The sequence below is a fragment of the Tupaia chinensis genome, unplaced genomic scaffold (genome assembly GCF_000334495.1).
Source record: "Tupaia chinensis unplaced genomic scaffold, TupChi_1.0 Scaffold000548_1, whole genome shotgun sequence".
Lineage (NCBI taxonomy): Eukaryota > Metazoa > Chordata > Mammalia > Scandentia > Tupaiidae > Tupaia > Tupaia belangeri.
Window position 1 is genome coordinate 591,858 of NW_006160060.1, and position 18,521 is coordinate 610,378.

General features: G+C 49.1%; 1 protein-coding gene across 1 annotated transcript in view; it reads left to right on the forward strand.

Moving 5' to 3' along the window:
* Positions 1 to 18,521, forward strand: part of TUBGCP6 (tubulin gamma complex component 6) — a gene marked incomplete at its 5' end in the record, with an annotated part of 31,920 nt that overhangs the window by 5,629 nt on the left and 7,770 nt on the right. The window contains 7 exons of the mRNA XM_006157611.2: positions 4,855 to 5,065; positions 16,029 to 16,202; positions 16,558 to 16,679; positions 17,294 to 17,372; positions 17,456 to 17,565; positions 17,774 to 17,865; positions 17,951 to 18,090. Of these exons, the coding sequence (XP_006157673.1) occupies positions 4,855 to 5,065; positions 16,029 to 16,202; positions 16,558 to 16,679; positions 17,294 to 17,372; positions 17,456 to 17,565; positions 17,774 to 17,865; positions 17,951 to 18,090 (928 nt within the window). The remainder of the gene's footprint in view (positions 1 to 4,854; positions 5,066 to 16,028; positions 16,203 to 16,557; positions 16,680 to 17,293; positions 17,373 to 17,455; positions 17,566 to 17,773; positions 17,866 to 17,950; positions 18,091 to 18,521) is intronic.

Below are 18,521 nucleotides of genomic sequence, written 5' to 3' on the forward strand. Positions count from 1 at the left end.
CAAAAATCTCTCTAAAAGGGGGGGATGGAGGAATGTACTTACTCATCAATAGTTTTATTTTTAAAATTTTATTTATTTATTTTAATTTGACCAGAGAGGGACAGAGTATGAAAGAAAGTGAGAAAGCAAGCCAGCAGGTCTGAACTCGAAGCACAGTCGGTCCTGTGGGAGTCCATTGCCCTTAACCACCACGCTACCTGCTGGCCCCAGTAATTATTTTATTTAACTTTATTTTTTCAAAGAATTATTTATTTTATTTGTTATTTTTTAATTTGACCAGAGAGAGAGAGAAAGGGAAAGTGAGAAAGCAAGCTGCCAGATCTGGGACTCAAACCATGGTTGACCATGTGGGGGTCCAGCACCTTAACTACTGCACCATCTGCTGGCTCCCATTTATGTATTTTTATCTTGACCAGAGAGGACCAGAGCGAGAGAAAAAGAGAGAGTGAAAGAAATTGAGAAAGCAAGCCATCAGATCTGGGACTTGAGCCACACGCTGTTGGCCTAGTGGGAGTCTAGTGCCCGTTTTATTTTGGGACCAACAGACAGTGTGGTAGTTACATTGCTGGACTCCCACATAGTCGACTGCATCTCAGGTCCTACACCCGGCTCAGGGGGCAGATGTGCATGTGTGCCCAAAATCTCAAGAGGAGATTGCTGTGTGGACATTCTCCCTAGGGGGTGATTTCTCACCTTTTTTTTTTCTAAAGAATTATTTATTTACTGGGAACCAGCAGTTAGTGTAATGGCTATGTCGCTGGACTCCCACGTAGTTGACCGCAGTTCGAGTCCCGGACCCGGTGGCTTAAAACCCAGGCCGGGTGCATGTGCGTGCGTGCCCAAGATCCCGAGAGGAGAATGGAGGAGAAGGGATTGCGGCATGGCCATCCCCCCTGGGGGGTGATTTCTCACTTTCTGTCTCTATGTCTCTCTCTGTCTGTCTGGCGAGCGCATGCACCCTATAGCTAAAAAACCTCTCAAAAAAAAAAAAGAATTATTTATTTATTTTCATCATTCACTCATTTTATTTTTTAATTTGACCAGATAGATACACAGTGAGAGAGAGAGAGAGAAAGAGGGAAAGTGAGAAAGCAAACCACCAGGTCCAGGACTCAAACCATGGTCAGCCATGTGGGAATGTGCAGCGCCTTAACCACCACGCCACCCGCTGGTCCTGATTTCTCGCTTTTCGTCTCTCTGTCTCTGTCTCTCTGGCGAGTGCATGTGTCCTATAGCAAAAATCTCTTGCTCAAAAAAAATTATTTTATTGGGACCAGCAGTTAGCATAATGGCTATGTCGCTGGACTCCTACGTAGTCAACCGCGGTTCGAGTCCCGGACCTGGTGGCTTAAACTCACGCCGGGCATGTGTGCGTGCGTGCCCAAGATCCCGAGAGGAGAATGGAGGAGAAGGGATTGTGGCATGGCCATCCCCTCTGGGGGGTGATTTCTTGCTTTCTGTCTCTATGTCTCTCTGTCTGGCGAGCGCACACGCCCTATAGCAAAAACCTCTCAAAAAATTATTTTATTTAACTTTATTCGTTATCATCATCATCATCATTTCTAAATTTAGCCAAAGATACAGAGTGAGAAAGCAAGCTGTCACGTCCAGGACATGAATTGCAATCAGCCATGTGGGAGTCTAGTGCCTTAGCTACTGCACCACCTGTTGGCCCCATAAATAAATAATTCTTTTATTTATGTTTTATTTATTTAGAAAATCACAGGATTGGGGCTGGCAGGTGGCATGGTGGTTATAAAGGGGGTTGGACTCTCACATGGCTGACCACAGTTTGAATCCTGGACCTAACTTGTTTCTCACTTTTCTCTCTCTCTCTCTCTCTGATCAAATTAAGATAGATAGATAAAATAAAGTTAAAAAGAGACACAGGATTTTGGTAATCTCACCAGAGAGGACAGGACTTGGCAGGATAGGGGAGTGAATTCTGACAGGATAGGTAGGGAGGAGGCCGGCGATGAGTGGAGTTCTATAGGACCACGGTGATCAAGTCCCCACACAGAAACATCTGGAGATGTAATAGTTCTTGTTGACTGGCTTGGACCTCTTGCCTTTGACACTGTTAGGGATCTCGGTCCACACCTTCCCGTCACCCAGCACCATGTTTGCAGTGCCTGTCGAAGGCTTCCCGGCCCAGGAGTTTCCTGTCACGGCAGATGATGAGTACTGGGGTGTGTGCTTGACTGACTGTGACCTCGTGTTAAACTCCTCCTCCTCCCACTTGTGTAGCTCCCCTGGAGTTGTATTCTTGGGCTCATTGAGGCTCATGGTTGCGACTGCACTCTCATCACTCCTGTCTCCTCCATGTTGCTTCAGCCTCTCAATAAATAATTATTTAAAAAAAAAACAAAACTTAAGGAAAAAAACAAAACTAAACTACAAATTACCTTGTTTCTTTTTCTTTTTTTTTTGGAGAGGTTTTGCTATAGGGCAGGAGCACTTGCCAGAAAGACAGCAGAAAGCAAGAAATCACCCCCCACAAGGGGGATGGCCACGCTGCAATCCCTTCTCCATTCTCCTCTTGGGATCTCGGGCATGCACACACATGCGCCCAGCATGAGTTTAACCCACTGGGTCTGGGACTCGAACTGCAGTTTTCTACGTGGGAGTCCAGCAACATAGCCATTATGCCATCTGCTGGTCCTACCATGTTTCTTTTGTAAATATTTTCTAGTAATGTTTCATTTGTTAGCTCCCATTTTTATAAGTTTAGTTCTTCAGGTCACTGTTGGGAGACTTGACTGCTTGGCAGCTGGCTGTCTTCACTGTCCTGTTAGTTATTTACCTGTTCATATTAGCCAGGGGATGTGTCAAGAAAGCCCCCTTCTCGGGGTATGGTCACCTCGCTGTCCCTTCTCCTCTGTCTCTCCACCTTTTTGGGATTTGGGCACTCATGCATACATGCCTGGTGTGTGGTTTTTTGTTTTATCATTTATTTATTTATTTTGAGAGGTTTTTGCTATAGGGTGCGTGTGCTCGCCAGAAAGAGAGAGACAGACAGAAAACAAATCATCCCCCAGGGGGATGGCCACGCCGCAATCCCTTTTCCTCCATTCTCTTCTCGGGATCTTGGGCATGCATGCATATGCGCTCGCTGTGAGTTTAGGCCACCAGGTTCAGGACTCAAACTGCAGTCAACTACATGGGAGTCCAGCGACATAGCCATTCCACCAACTGCTGGTCCCGCCTGGTGTGTTTTGCAAGTCACCAGGTTGGGACTCAGACCGCACAGTCAGATGTGGGGTCTAGCTTGTAACCACCAGGCCAGAGGCTGCCTGTCACCCTGCACTGAGTGCACTCAACCACCATGGTGCTCCCTGGGCACAGGGGTGCCCTCAGACCCCAGCACGGAGGCCCCAGCCGTGTTCCCTGTGAGGAGGCCAGCTAGAATGTCCGAGGCATCGGTTTACCCAGCACCGTGCCGAGCTTAGTCTGGTAGTTCCTGCGGGGATTTTGGTTGCTGTGGGAGCCCTTGTTGATGTGCAGTCCTAAGGTGTTTGTCCTTTTGTGGCTGACTTATGTTGCTGTGTATAATGTCCTCAAGGGTCATCCGTGTCGTAGCGTGTGTCAGAATTTTTTTCCTGTACAGATAAACTGTGTTTCGTTTACCCATTCATCTTCCATATGGCGGCTTCTGCCTTTTGGCTATGAAGCTGCTGTGAACGTGGGTGTTGAAACCTTGTGTTTTCAACATAAGCATATGTTGTGGGGGCAGCAGGTGGCCTGGTGGTTGAAGGCGTTGGACTCCCACATGGCTGACCATGGTTTGAGTCCCAGACCTGGCAGCTTGCTTTCCTGCTTTCCCTCTCTTTGTCTCTCTCTCTGGTCAAATTAAAATAAGTAAATAAGGGGCTGGCAGGTGGCGTGGTGGTTAAGGAGCTGGATTCCCACATGGCCAATGGCGGTTCTAGTCCTGGACCTGGAGGCTTATTTTCTCGCTTTCCCTTTCTCTCTCTATCTCTTTCAGGTTAAATTAAAAATATACATATAATAACAAATTAAATTAATTACAGAAATAAATAATTCTTTTAAAAATTAAGTAAGTAAATAAAATAAATTTTTTTTTTGCGGGGGAGAGGTTTTTGCTACATGGTGTGTGTGGTCGCCAGAGAGAGACAGAAAAGTGAGAAATCACTCCCCGGGTGGATGGCCACACTGCAATCCCTTCTCCTCCATTCTCCTCTCGGGATCTTGGGCATTTCATGTACATGTGCCAGTGTGAGTTGAAGCCGCCAGGTCTGGGACTCGAACCATGGTTGACTACATGGGAGTCCAGCAACATAGCCATTACGCCAACTGCTGGTCCTTAGATAATTCTTTTTTTTTTTTTTTTTAAGAACTATTTTTATTTAATTTTATTTATTCATTCATTTATTTTAATTTGACCAGAGAGAGAGAGAGAGAGAGAAAGTTAGCCATCAGGTCTGGGATTCAAACCGTGGTCAACCATGTGGGAGTGTACAACCTCTTCACTATACCACCTGCTGGTCCCGATAAAGAATTCTTAAAAAAAAAAGAATACGTTGTGAGGTGTTTTCCTCATGGCTGCTGTGCCCGTGGGTACCTCCCGGCACAGGGCTGGTGGCACTCCTGGTGCTCCCTGAGCCCAGGCACATGCTCTGGGAGAGCATCTGCACAGAGCCGTCCTGGTGGGATCCATGGCAGCCAGTGCTGAGCCTGAGCAGTGCTGAGAGGGGCCGGCTGTCAGTGAGCCCTCTTAGAAGGTTGTTACCCCTGCCCCCCTTCCCTCGTTCACAGCACCCCTAAGGGAAGGCGCACCTGTGCTGAGGTGCTTTCCCCTGTCCGCTCACTGCCGACCCTTGGTCTCCCTCGCAGCCCCCCTGGCCACGGAGAGGAGCCCTACCTCACTGAGGCGGGAAGAGGTGCCTTCGACAGGTTCTGCAGGCTCCGCCAAGGCGAGCTGCAGCTGCTGGGCGGTGGTGCCCTGCAGGCCCCGCAGCCCCTGGTGGTGAAGGAGTGCGAGCTGGTGAAGGATGCCCTGAATGTCCTCATTGGGGTCGTGTCTGCCACGTTTTCCCTTTGCCAGGTGAGAAGTGCACCCTGAGGGTCGTTGTCATGGGAGCAGCTGTATTTCACGGCCCAGGCTCCACCAGGCACTGTCAGCATGATGGGGACGGGGATGGGGGACTAGGCCCAGGGCAGTGCGTTGCAGGAAGGCTGGCACTGTGGCTGCAGGTGACTCTGGCAATTCCATTTTGGTTCTGAAAATGTTAATTTGTTAGTGATTTTTTAAAAACGAAACAAAAGTAGGGCCAGCAGGTGGTGTGGAAGTTAAGGCAGCTGGACCCCACCTTGCTGGTTACGGGGGTTTAAATCCCAAACGTGGTGGCTTGAAAAATCACACCGAATATGCCCAGAATCCCAAGAGGAGAATGGAAGAGAAGAAATTGTGGGGGTGATTTATCACTTTCCCTCTCACTTCTGCTCTCCCTCTCTGTCTGTCTCTGGCAAGCACACACACCCAATTGCAAAACTAAAACAAGTAAAATTAAAAGTAAGATGCTTATTGCTAACAGTATGACAAAAGAAAATGTACCTCCCCCACTTTAAAGAGTTTTTTATTGACTGTGCCCATTGGACAAGGAGAGAGAACACTGCCTGGTGGAGCATGGTTAGACTGCAGTCCATTTTCATCCTTTTCTCTTTTGTGTCAGGATTTTGGGGCATGCATGTATATGTATCCAATGAGTTCTTTTTTTTTTTAATAATTATTTTATTTAACTTTATTTATTCATTTATTTTAATTTGACCAGAGAAGAACAGAGCAAGGGATTGGGGGAGTGAGAAAGCAAGCCTCCAGGTCCAGGACTCGAACCATGGTCAGCCATGTGGGAGTCCAACGCCGTTAACCACCATTCCACCTGCCAGCCCTACATCCAGTGTGTAAAGAATCCCAGTCCTGCCGGGGCTGGGATTGGGATTGGGATTGGCCATGTGGAATCTGGCTTCCTTAACCACTGTGCTATGGACACAACTGTCCTCTCTCCTAACTTTTTTTTTTGAAGAGGTTTTTGCTATAGGGCACGTGCGCTCGCCGAGAGACGGAGAGACAGCGAGAAATCACCCCCTCAGGGGGGATGGCCATGCCGCAATCCCTTCTCCTCCAGTCTCCTCTTGGGATCTTAGGCACGCACTCACACGCGCCCGGCGTGAGTTTAAGCCACCGGGTCTGGGACTTGAACTGTGGTCAACTACATGGGAGTCCAGTGACATAGCCATTACGCCATCTGCTGGTCCCGTCTCTCCTAACTTCTGTTCCCACCCTGGAGAAGCACCAGGTGCCTTCTGAGCTGTCCTGTGCTCCAAGGGGGTTAGTCGTACCTTCAGGAGCACCTGCCCTGCTGGAAATGGTCACACGAGACTGGGCGGTTGTCACTGCTCTTCCCACTGGACCATGGCCGTTTCTCTTGGACAGTTGCCACGAGCTCACTTGTCCTGGGTCAGAGCTGTTTACTTGGTCCTCTCAGGTGCTTGTGGAATGAATGAATAAATGTAGGAGACTAAGTCTCATTCTGCAGTTTTTTTCCTCTTGTATAAGTACTCATCTTCCCTGGCCCTGTGTGAGCACATGCACGCCTCTGGGTTGCTCAGGGAGGCCCTGAGACTCAAACCATGGCCTTCCCTATGGGTGCAGCTAGGATACCACTGCACCATCAGTTGGCCCGTCTCTCTCTGTATCTAAGCACCCTTTTACGGTGGCTATTTTCTGACTTGAGTGTCCTAGAAGCACACCCCGCATTTTCTCAAGTAGGTAGCTGGCCACGTGGAGTCTGTCTCCCTTCTCTCCTAAGTTTTTGCTGTAGGCGCTGGTACTTGCTAGAGAGCTCCAAAGTCACCCCCACGGAGAGTGCTATGTTGTGACCGCCTCTCCTCTCGGATTTCGGGCTGCACGTGACTGACCTGTTTCCCAAGCTGCAGTGTCTGGGACTTTTTTTTTTTTTTGGAGAGGTTTTTGCCATAGGGTGCGTACGCTTGCCTGAAAGAGAGAGAGAGAGACAGACAGAAAGCGAGAAATCACCCTCTGGGAGGATGGCCACGTCACAATCCCTTCTCCTCCATTCTCTTCTTGGGATCTTGGGCATGCACGCACACGTGCCTGGTGTGAGTTTAAGCCACTGGGTCTGGGACTCAAACCGCGGTCAACTAGATGAGAGTCCAGCAACATAGTCATTACGCTAACTGCTGGTCCCAGCATCTGGGACTTGAGCCGCAGTCAGCTGTGTGAGATCTAGCTGCCTGAACCACCACACCACTGCTGAAGTACAAGGCTCGCCCCAATTTAGTCATTTTTAAGTTATCTCTAGACCTTTTCATCTTGTGAAACTGAAACTCTGTCCCTGATTAATACTAACTGCCCATTTGCCCAGCCCCAACCCTTTAACTTCTATTTTCTTTTGTAAGAACCATTTATTCAATTTCATTTATTATCATGATTATTTTAACTCGCTGTGGTCATCAGAGAGAGACACAGAGGGGCAAAATGAGAAAGCAAGCTGCCAGTACCAGAACTCAACTGCTGTTGGCCATGTGGGAGTCCAGTGTCCTAACCACAATGATGGCATTTTAAACTGGTCCCATCCTCCAGTTTATTTTCTGTCTCTGTTTCCTGTCACTATGAATTTGCCTACTCTAGATCCCTTATATAAAGGGAATCCTAACAATATTTGTTTTGTTTTTGGATTAATTCGTTTAACATTTTTTTTTAAATTTGCTTTCTTGGGACCAGCAGTTAGCGTAATGGCTGTGTCGCTGGACTCCCATGTAGTCGACCATGGTTTGAGTCCCGGACCCGGTGGCTTAGACTCACACCAGGCGCATGTGCGTGCATGCCCAAGATCCCAAGAGGAGAATGTAGAAGGGATTGCAGCGTGGCCGTCGCCCCGGGGAATGATTTCTCGCTTTCTGTCTCTCTGTCTCTGTCTGTCTGTCTGGCGAGCGCATGCGCCCTATAGCGAAAAAAACCTCTTCAAAAAAGAAGAAGAAAAAAATTTCCTTTCTTCCATGAGCAAGAGACAGAGACAAGCATCCCCAGCAGGGTCTTTAGCTGGGATCCACGCTAGCTTCCTCTAGGCCAGGTCACGGCATGATCTGCCCAGTGTATGCAAGGGTCTCTGGACAGAAACCTAACAACCTGGACCCTGCAGTGTGGCTGCCGGATATTGCTTGCCCGCTGCTCATCCACCTGGCCCGATGTGATGGCGTTTGTTTTCTTTCTTTCTTTTTTTTTTTGGAGAGGTTTTTGCCACCCATGCCACAGTCCCTTTTCCATTCTCTCTCGGGATCTTGGGCACACACGCACACGAGCCCAGCGTGAGTTTAAAACACCGGGTCCGGGACTTGAACCACGGTATAGTACATGGGAGTCCAACGACATAACCATTTTGCCAACTGCTGGTTCTGTGATGGCTTTTGTTTTCTATAGAAGCTGTAGGGTACGTGTGCCCGCAGAAGTGGAGACAGATGGGGAGAGGGAGCATGAGGAAGCACCTCCTGGGCAGATGGCCATACCACAGTCTCTCCTCTGTTCTCTTGTTGGGGTTTTAGGCATGTACTCACGTGTGCCTGGGTGTGATTTTCAGGCTGCCAGTCCAGGACTCAATCTGCATAGTCAGCCATGTTGGAATCAGCTGTCCCAACCACCATGCCACTTGCTGGTCCCTCTAACATAATGTTTTTTTTAGCTATAGGGCGCGTGTGCTCCCCAGAAAGATAGAGAGAGAGAGACAGAAAGCGAGAAATCACCCTCCCCCCCAGGTGCAATCCCTTCTCCTCCATTCTCCTCTCGGGATCTTGGGCACGCATGCACACGTGCCTGGCATGAGTTTAAGCCACCGGGTCTGGGACTCGAACCGCGGTCACTACATGGGAGTCCAGCGACATAGCCATTACACTAACTGCTGGTCCCCTAACATAATGTTTCTAAGTATGCCACCTATGTGTGTCATACTTCAGGACTTACTCTTTTTGAAGGCTGTGTGAATTCTCGGATAGGCCATTTTGTTTAATTCGTCAGTGGGCACTTGGGTGCGTCCATGTGTCACTGTTGTAAGTAATGCTCCATGAACACGCATGTGGGCACCTCTCTGAGACCCTTCTTTCAGTTCTTTTGGATGCATCCCCGGAGGTGGAACTGCAGGGTCATGTGGTAATTCTGATTAACCTTTGAGCAGTCACTTCACTTTTCCACAGTGGCTGGACCAGGTAACATACTCAGCAGTGGAGGAGGGTTACACTTCTCTCCATGTCCTTGCTAACTCTTGGTTCTATTTGTTTTTCAAGTAACAGCCATTCCAGGACCAGCAGATGACATAATGGTCACATCACTGGACTTCCATATAGTCGATCGCAGTTTGAGTCCCAGACCTGGTTGCTTTAAACTTACACTGGGCACATGTGCATGTGCGCCCAAAATTCTAAGAGGAGAAGGGATTGCAGCATGGCCATCCCCAAGGAGGTGATTTCTCACTTTCTCTGTCCCCTGCGAATGCATGTGCCCTATAGGAAAACTCTCTCTCAGAAAGAAAAAGTAGACATTCTGATGGATGTGAAGTAACATTTGATTGTGGGTCTGGTTTGCGTCTCCCTAAAGATGAGTGATATTGAACGTCTTTTCACGTGCTCATTGGCCATTATCTTTTTTTGAGAAATGTCTATTTAAATACTTTACCCATTTCTTGAATTGGAGTTCTTTTTTTCTCCCTTTTGTAATTGAGATTTATTGGTTGTGTAGAGGGTTGTGTACGTGCATTTCAATTTGTACCCAAGTTTGTTTTTTTTTTTTTTTTACCTAAATTGTTTCTTAGGTATGAATTTCACAAACATTTCTTAGACTAGCGGTAACAGTGGAGCTGGAGAGTATTGCGCCTTCTCTAAGCTGCATGGCGAGAGCTACCAATAGTGTGATGGAACTTGTGGCCCTTTCCAAGACCTCAGCGCCTGCAGATGTCAGCCACGCATCTCCCTGTGCTTGTGGACTGGTTTGGTATTCCACTGGGTGTCAGGGTTTCTTCTGATAGCTTTATGGAAAGGATCAATGAGGATGACCTCAAAGGATTTGTACATGGACTCTTCACCCACCCAGTAAGAATTCAGGACTCTCAGAGCCCCACAGTGGTGTCCAACTTGCTCCTCTGCAACAGACTGGAGGCTTCGAGCAAACTCGAGCTGGTTAACACCATGGTGAACAGACTTGCCATAGGTTGCACCCTTGGGGACTGGGTGTTAGTGGCCTCCATTCTGCACACAAGTCCTGTGTATGACATAACCTTGCTCCGCCTTACAGCCCAATCTGCGCTTTATCAGGCCGGGTGGGGCACGGGGACTGCCCGCAGCGCACCCAATCTTTTTTCCCTCTGGAGAAAGCGCATCACGTTGGACTGCTTCTACTGCCACAGCTCCTGTATGTATTTGGATGCGCCTATCTTGGCTTACCTGATGGCTGCCGTCAGACTGGAAGGAAAGCCCAAGTTTTAACATATGTACCAAAAATTTAAAAAGCCAAGTATCATGATTCTTTTTCAGTTATTTCAGTGACATTTCAGCTTCAAATTTGTAGGCACATTTTCCTTGAAAGGATATCAAGTACCATTCTCTTCAGATTTGAAAGCTGTTAGGTAATTCCCACCAAATCACAGTTTAGTGTCATATGCACTGACATGCTCTAATCTCCAATCTTTTTTTTTTTTTTTTTGGAGAGGTTTTTCGCTATAGGGCGCGTGCGCTCGTCAGACAGACAGGGAGAGACAGAGAGACAGAAAGCGAGAAATCATCCCCCAGGGGGGATGGTCACGCCGCAGTCCTTTCTCCTCCATTCTCCTCTCGGGATCTTGGGCACGCACGCACACGCGCCCGGCGTGAATTTTAAGCCACCGGGTCCAGGACGTGAACCGCGGTCGACTACATGGGAGTCCAGGGACATAGCCATTACACTAACTGCTGGTTCCCTCCAATCTTTTTTTTTTTAAGAATTATTTTTATTTACCTTTATTTATTATTACCATTATTTTCCAATTTGACCAGAGAGAGAGAAAGTGAGAAAGCAAGCTACCAGTTCCAAGACCTGAACCACAGTTAGCCATGTGGGAGGCCAGCACCCACTTTAACCACCATGCCACCTGCTGACCCCAATCTCCAATCTTTCACAGCACATTAACAAAATTACTAGGAAAACTAGACTAGAAAACCACGACCCAAGGAGTAGTTCTCTTTAGGAAACAATACTACTAAAAAGAGAAAATAGAAATAATTTAAAATATTCAAGACACATTAAATGTATGACGGTGACTCCAGACTGCCATGTAGTGTGCTCTGTACTTAGGGTATAAAAACTACCACCCATGGAATGGAAAGCCAACACACGACAGTCAAAGCCTCCTGCACATCAGCACCCCACTCTTCTGGTTGCACAGAAAAACAACCAGTGAGTTGTTTGACCTTTAAAAAAAGCATTTACACTTAATTTTTTTTTTTTTAATTTCTCTAGTGCTACTGAAAAACTTACATTTTTTAGTAAATGATAAAAATATTCCTCTGGATTGTATAGAAGGGAGACGGACCACTGAGAAGACATGGGATATGACATTTCTTGGACTTGACTTCTTTCTTGCCAGCCCTGTCAGAGGTGGACTCTCCTCATCCTTAGTTTCTTTGTTTTCTGCAGGTCAGTCTGTAGAGACTCAGTCGGCCACTGCAGCCTGTCTTCCTTCTGCTTTCGTGGCTGAAGACCTCCTCCTGTTACCACTCTGGCTTCCTGCACTGCAGGAGCAGGTTCAGCTGACAATCTCGCCATCTCCTCACGGACTCTTTCTTGGCCGCCCCCTCGGCGGAGCTGACCTTCCTCTTGGGCGTCTTGGCTAAGGACAGGGAGCATGAGCAGTGTGCCTGGGGAGCCCCAGCTCACTGAAGCCTTTGCGGAGCTGAGCGGATAGATGCTGCTGCCGCTCCCGCCCCCGAGCTGCTGGCACTTGCAGCGGGGGCCGTGGGAGCGGTGGGCAAGGAGTTTTTGTCTTTTTGTTGTTGAGTTCTCTGTATCTTCCAGAATGTTACTTCTCTATTAGATACATGATTTACAAATATCTCTGATTTATCCATTTTTTGCTATTACTGCCTGTGCTTTGGTGTCATCCAGTAAATCATTGCCAAACCCAAGATCGTGAGGATTTGCTCTGTGTATTCTTCTGAGAGTTTTATAGTTTTAGCTCTTACATTTAGGGGCTCGATCCATTCTGAGCTACTTTTTCTATAGTGTTAGGAAGGGTCACCTTCACTCTTTTGCATGTGAACATCTATTTGTCCAGTGTCATGTTTTGAAAAGAATCACATTTCTCCATTGTATAGTTTTGGAATCTTTGCTGCAAAGCAGTGGGCCCTTTCTAAGCAGTGAGCCTATCTATCCCCCTGGTCTGTATGTCCGCTCTTATACAGTATCACATTTAAAAAAAAAAGATAATAAGCCAGACGGTGTGTGTGCTTGCCTGAGAGAGAGGGAAAGTGACAAAGCATCCCCCTCATGGGGAATGGTCATGCTGCAATTCCCTCTCTTCCATTTCTCCCTCCTTTTCGGAGTTTGGGCGTGCATGCACATGTACCAGATGTGTTTCTCAAGCCACAGGGTCTAAGACTCTAACCATGCAGTCATCCATGTGGGACCCAGCTGCCTTAACCACTATGCCACAGGCTGGCCCAATACCACACTGTTTTGATGACAGTAGCTTTTGTAGTAAGTTTTGGACTGGGAGATGTGATTCCTCTAACTTTGTTCTTTTTCAAGGTCTATTTGGGTATTTGAGGTCCCTCAAGAATTCACATTAAATTTGAAATTCCAGGGACCAGCTGGTGTCATGTTGGTTAAGGTGCTGGGTTCCCACATGGCCAACTGCATTTCAAGTCCTAGACTTGGTGGCTTGAAAATCACACTAGGTGCATGTGCATGCATGCATGCCCAGAATCTCAAGAAGAGAATGGAGAAGGGATTGCAGCATGATTTTCCAAGCCACAGGTATGGGACATGAACCATTGTCGGCCATGTGGAAGTCAGCCCTATTTTTTTTTTTTTTTCCTATAGGGCACCTACGCTCGCCAGAAGGAGAGAGACAATGAGACAGAAAGCAAATGAGAAATCACCCCCCAGGGGTATGGCCACGCCACAATCCCTTCTCCTGCATTCTCCTCAGGATCTTGGGCATGCACGCACACACACACCTGGCGTGAGTTTAAGCCACCAGGTCTGAGATTTGAACTGCGGTCGACTACATGAGAGTCCAGCCACATAGCCATTATGTCAACTGCCAGTCCCAGTAATTTTTTTTTTTTTTTGAGAGGTTTTTACTATAGGACACTTGCGCTCGCCAGACAGACAGAGAGAGACAGAGAGACAGGAAGCAAGAAATCACCCCCCAGGGGGATGGCCTCGCCACAGTCCCTTCTCCCAGGATCTTGGGCATGCACATACACACGCTCGGCATGAGTTTAAGCCGCCAGGTCCGGGACTCGAACCGCCGTCGACTACGTGGGAGTCCAGCAACATAGCTGTTATGCTGACGGCTGGTCCCCCAGTAATGTTATATAGTTCCCAGTGTACAGGGTTTTTTTAACCTGCTTGGTTAAATTGATTGTTAAATATCTTATTAGTTGTTCATATCGTAAGTGAAATTTTCTTAATTTTCAGATTTTTGATTGCTAGAATATACATAGCTATATATATATGGTTGTATTTATTTATATACACTTTGTATTAATTTTGTAACCTGCAGTTTTGTTAAAGTTGTTTATTTTTTGAGATGAAAAATTTCTTTAATTTAACTTTATCCATTTTTTAATTTATTTTAATTTGACCAGAGAGGGATTGAGTGAGAGAGAGAAAGTGAGAAAGCAAGCCACCAGGTCCAGGACTCAAACTGTAGTTGGCCATGTAGGAGTTCAGCGCACTTAACCACCGTGCCATGTGCTGACCCCGAGACATTTTTCTATAGGGTTCATGTGCTTGCCAGAGAGAGAGAAAAAAAGAGACACCAAGAGACAGAAAATGAGCTATCACCCCTCATGGGGGATGGCCACACCACAATCCCTTCTCTTCCATTCTCCTCTCGAGATTTTGGGCACACACACACACACACACACACACACACACACACAAGTGCCTGGTGTGAATTTGAAGCCGCCGGGTCTGAGATTTGAACCACAGTCAGCCATATGGGGAGTCCAGTGACGTAACCATTATGCCATCTGCTGGTTCCTGAATTTGTTTATTAACTCTGAAGTTATTTTGTGGATTTTTTTGGTGGATTCTATATATAACATTATGTCATCTGAAAACATTAGGTCATTGGGAAAGTCATGACTTATTTTTCTATGCCAAAATGCATCATGACTTTCCCAGTGACCCAATAGATCATTGTAGTTTTTCTTTTCCAATTTGGATACCTTTTAGTTATTGGTCTTCTCTAATTGCTTTGGCTAAGATCTCTGTAACTGTATTGAATAGAAGTGGCAAAAGCAGGCATCCTTGTCTTGTCTTTTTATTTGCCAGAGTGTACTTTGCTTGCCGGAGAGCATGAGAAGGAGAAAGCAACCCCAGTGGGACATGATACTTTATTTCTTTGTCCCATTGAGATTTTGGGTAGGCATGTCCATGCTCCTGGCATATTTTTAAGCTGCTAGGGCTGAGATTCGAGCTGCAAAGTCAGTCATGACCCATATACCAGGGTCCAGCTCCCATGTATTTTAATCTAAAAAGAAAAGCTTTTATTATTTTAAAAATTTGCTCTAGGGTACATGTGCTTGTAGGCTGTGGGAGGAAAGAGAGAGTGAGGAAGCACCACCTGGGGCCGGGAATGTCTATGCAATCTCTTTTCCTCCATTCTCCTCTTGGGATTTTGGGTATGCATGCACATGCACCTAGTGTGTTTTTCAAGCCACTACATTCTTAGTTTTTCACTGTCGAGTGTGGTGATTGTCAAGGGTTTTATAGCCTCCTACGTTTGGTCTCACTGTGCTTGCCTTTTTTTTTTTTCTGTATAGGGTGCGTGCGCTCGCCAGAAAAACAGAGAGACAGAAAGCGAGAAATCACCCCACCAGGGGAGATAGCCACACCACAATTCCTTCTCTTCCATTCTCCTCTTGGGATCTTGGGCACACACGCATATGCACCCGACATGAGTTTAAGCCACCGGGTCTGGGACTCGAACTGTGGTCAACTGAGAGTCCAGTGACATAGCCATTACACCATCTGCTGGTCCGGGTCTCACTGTGCTTTTAGGCTTGCCATGATGGGCTCTCCTGGGTTGTGCACAGTATTGTGGGGCAAGCTGTGACCAGCCTCTCTGTCATCTCCTTTGTTCACTTGTTCCTGGGAGTTGGATTACCAGATCCAGTGCAAACACAGTTTTTAAAGCTGCCCCAAGAAAATGATGCATGTGTTCTCGTGTTGCACGGAAGGTGTTTTGTTTTTCTGTACCCTTTTTCACAGTTGTCACTTTATTTATTTTATTATTTAAAAAAAATTATTATTTTTTGCTATTGGGCACGTGCGCTCGCCAGAAAGACAGAGAGAAACAGAGAGATAGAAAGCTAGAAACACCCTCCAGGGAGGATGGCCTTCAGTCCCTTCTCCATTCTCCTTTCGGGATCTTGGGCACGCATGCACACGCACCCAGCGTGAGTTTAAGCCATTGGGTCTGGGACTTGAACCACAGTCAACTGTGGGAGTTCAGCGACATAGCCATTACGCCAACTGCTGGTCCCACAGTTGACACTTTAAACATGCATTTTTCAGTGCAGTCAGTGGAAGATTATACCTTGTTTCAGTTTGTGTGTTTCTATTTCCGGGATGGAACAGTTTCGGGTATGTTTTCAGGAATTTGCTTTTTGAACGTCTCTTGTATGGGTCTGGGTTTGGGATCCTGGCGGGGACGCCAGTGGGTGGAAAGAGATGGCAGCACCTGGTGGTCCGGGTGCCTGGCCTCTGACCCCCTTCCTCTGGCCCTCCCCAGCCAGCTCAGGCCTTTGTGGTAAAGCAGGGCATCCATGTGTCAGGAGCCTCTCCCGAGAGCATCAGCAGCCTCCTCTCAGAAGTGGCTGAGTATGGGACCTGCTACATGCGCCTGAGTCGCTTCTCCCTACAGCCTGTCCTGGGCTCACCGCACAGCAAGGGCCTTGTGTTCCAGGTATGGCCCATGGCCTTGTGAGTCAGACCTCTGTGAGAATCGTGTATATGTTCTGGGGAGAACCTCAGCGATCAGAATCCTAGTCATGAGGGTTCTGAGCCATATCTGGCTCTGGGAGTTAGTTTGGGGGAGAGCTTACTTGCTGGGTAGACTCCTACAGTGTAGCTGTTCAGTGAGTGGGAGAGGAGGGGTGTGCGGGTGTGCAGGGTGTCTGGGGAGAGCTGAGGGGGCACCGTGGGGGGCAGGTGGTGGGGTAAGGTTAACAGTGTTGGCTGTGGACATGGGTGTGGGAGCCAAGCCGTCCCCTGGCACCAGGGCCCTGTCCATGTGCCTGTCCCCCCACCCCTCCCTCCAGGCCTTCACCAGTGGCCTGAGGAGGTATCTGCAGTACTACCGGGCCTGTGTTCTCTCCACCCTGCCCACCCTGAGCCTGCTCACCATTGGCTTTCTCTTCAAGAAGCTGGGCCGGCAGCTCAGGTGAGCCCCGCAGGCGCCTGGCAGGCTGCTTCCTACGGCTGCGCCCTGGCCCGTGAGAACATCCCTGGCCTGGTTGAGGTCACTGGGTACTGACTGTATGTTGGCCCACCATGGCCTGACCTGCCTAGCCCGAAGGGTTCCCAGTTCTGGCCTGAATAACATACAAGGTCCTTGTGGCTGTGGGCTCTGGTGAACAACCAGGCAGCATCTGGCAAGAACCACAGAGAAGGGAGAGTGAGGTGGGTGTGGTGGGAGCTGCACGAGAGATTTCCAGGCAAAGGGGCAGCAAGCGTGGATGCCCCAAGGGGGACCTGAGGGCTGGAGACTGGCAGGGTGGAAGCCTGGAGGTCTGGAGGGTGTCGGAGTGGTGGGTTTTGGCTGATCTAGGTGGGGAAGAGGGGCCTGTGAGTTGTGGGCCGGCTGGGTCTCAGGTAGAGGCGTGTCAGGTAACGGGTCTTAGGGTCATGTTGGGGCATGGGAAGGAGGTGGCACGTGGGTAACTGGTGACCTGGGACAGGCAGTGCTGGGCTCAGGGTGGTAAAGGTCTTTAACAGGGCAACACGGAGCATCTCGGAGGCGCTGCTCACCCGCCCTGACGTGTGCTTTGGGTCTAGGTACCTGGCTGAGCTCTGTGGTGTCGGCGCTGCGCTTCCAGGAGCTGGCGGGGCAGGGCCCAGGCCCGCCTTCCCCACGGTGAGGAGGCTGCCCTGGGGAGGGCGGCCCATGCTATGCGCTGTGCCTGCTGCAGGGCCCTGAGCAGCCGCCCTTGTCTGCAGGGCGTGAAGCTGCTGTCCTATCTGTACCAGGAGGCGCTGGATAACTGCAGCAACGAGCACTACCCGGTGCTGCTGTCCCTGATGAAGACGAGCTGCGAGCCCTACACGCAGTGGGTCCCCTGGGAGAGGGAGGGCACGATGGGGCCTCGGCCTGGGCGGAAGGCGACCACTCCTTGGGGCCTCCATGCCCACACTTGCCTGGCCAAACCCACCCCACCTCGCCCCCACCACGTCTGGCTGTGCCCACCTCAGCCTAGGTCATGCCTTTGTTGCCCTTTGGCTACTCTGTCTAACTGCCGACCCCCGACCCCTGCTTAGGTTTATCCATGACTGGGTATACAGTGGGGTCTTCAGAGATGTTTACGGCGAGTTCATGATCCAAGTGAACCCGGAGTACCTTGGCGTCAGAAGTAGGTGGTCAATGCGGGCTCTCCAAACAAGGCCTGAGTGGGGCCATTGCCCGTCCCGGTCACCCTGGGTCTGTTTCTCGTGCAGATAAGTTCTACTGGACTCATGGCTATGTGCTCATCTCCAGAGAGGCGGAGGACTGCGTCCCTGTGTTCCTGAGGCACACTGTCCACGACGTGTACGTCTGCGGGAAGACGGTCAACCTGCTGAAGCTCTGCTGCCCCCAGGTGGGAGGCCAGGGCCGCCTGCGTGGGTCTGTAGGCTATGCTGAGGGCTGGCGGTCCTCTCAGCTGCTTCCAAAGGTTCAGTGTGGGAGTCCGATTCCAGCCGCGGACCCCCTGCGGCATCCCCTGGACAGAGTGGGGACAGAGGTGACGGCCTGGCAGTAGTGCTCCCTCACGTTCAGGAGAGCTGCTCTTTGGAGCTGTGAGGTGGCTGCTGGCTGTTGGCTTAGGGACGAGCTCTTGGGCGGCAGAGCCTCCGGCCACACACGTCACTGATGTCACTGATGGCACAAATGAGCCGTGCGGGCCTCACCACAGGCCCCCCGCCCCCAGCAGCGTCACCTCAGTTGGTCTGCGTTGACCCCTGACTGTAGCCTCCCCCCCACCTGACAGTGTCACCTCAGTTGGTCCGTGTCGCCCCCTGACTGCACTCC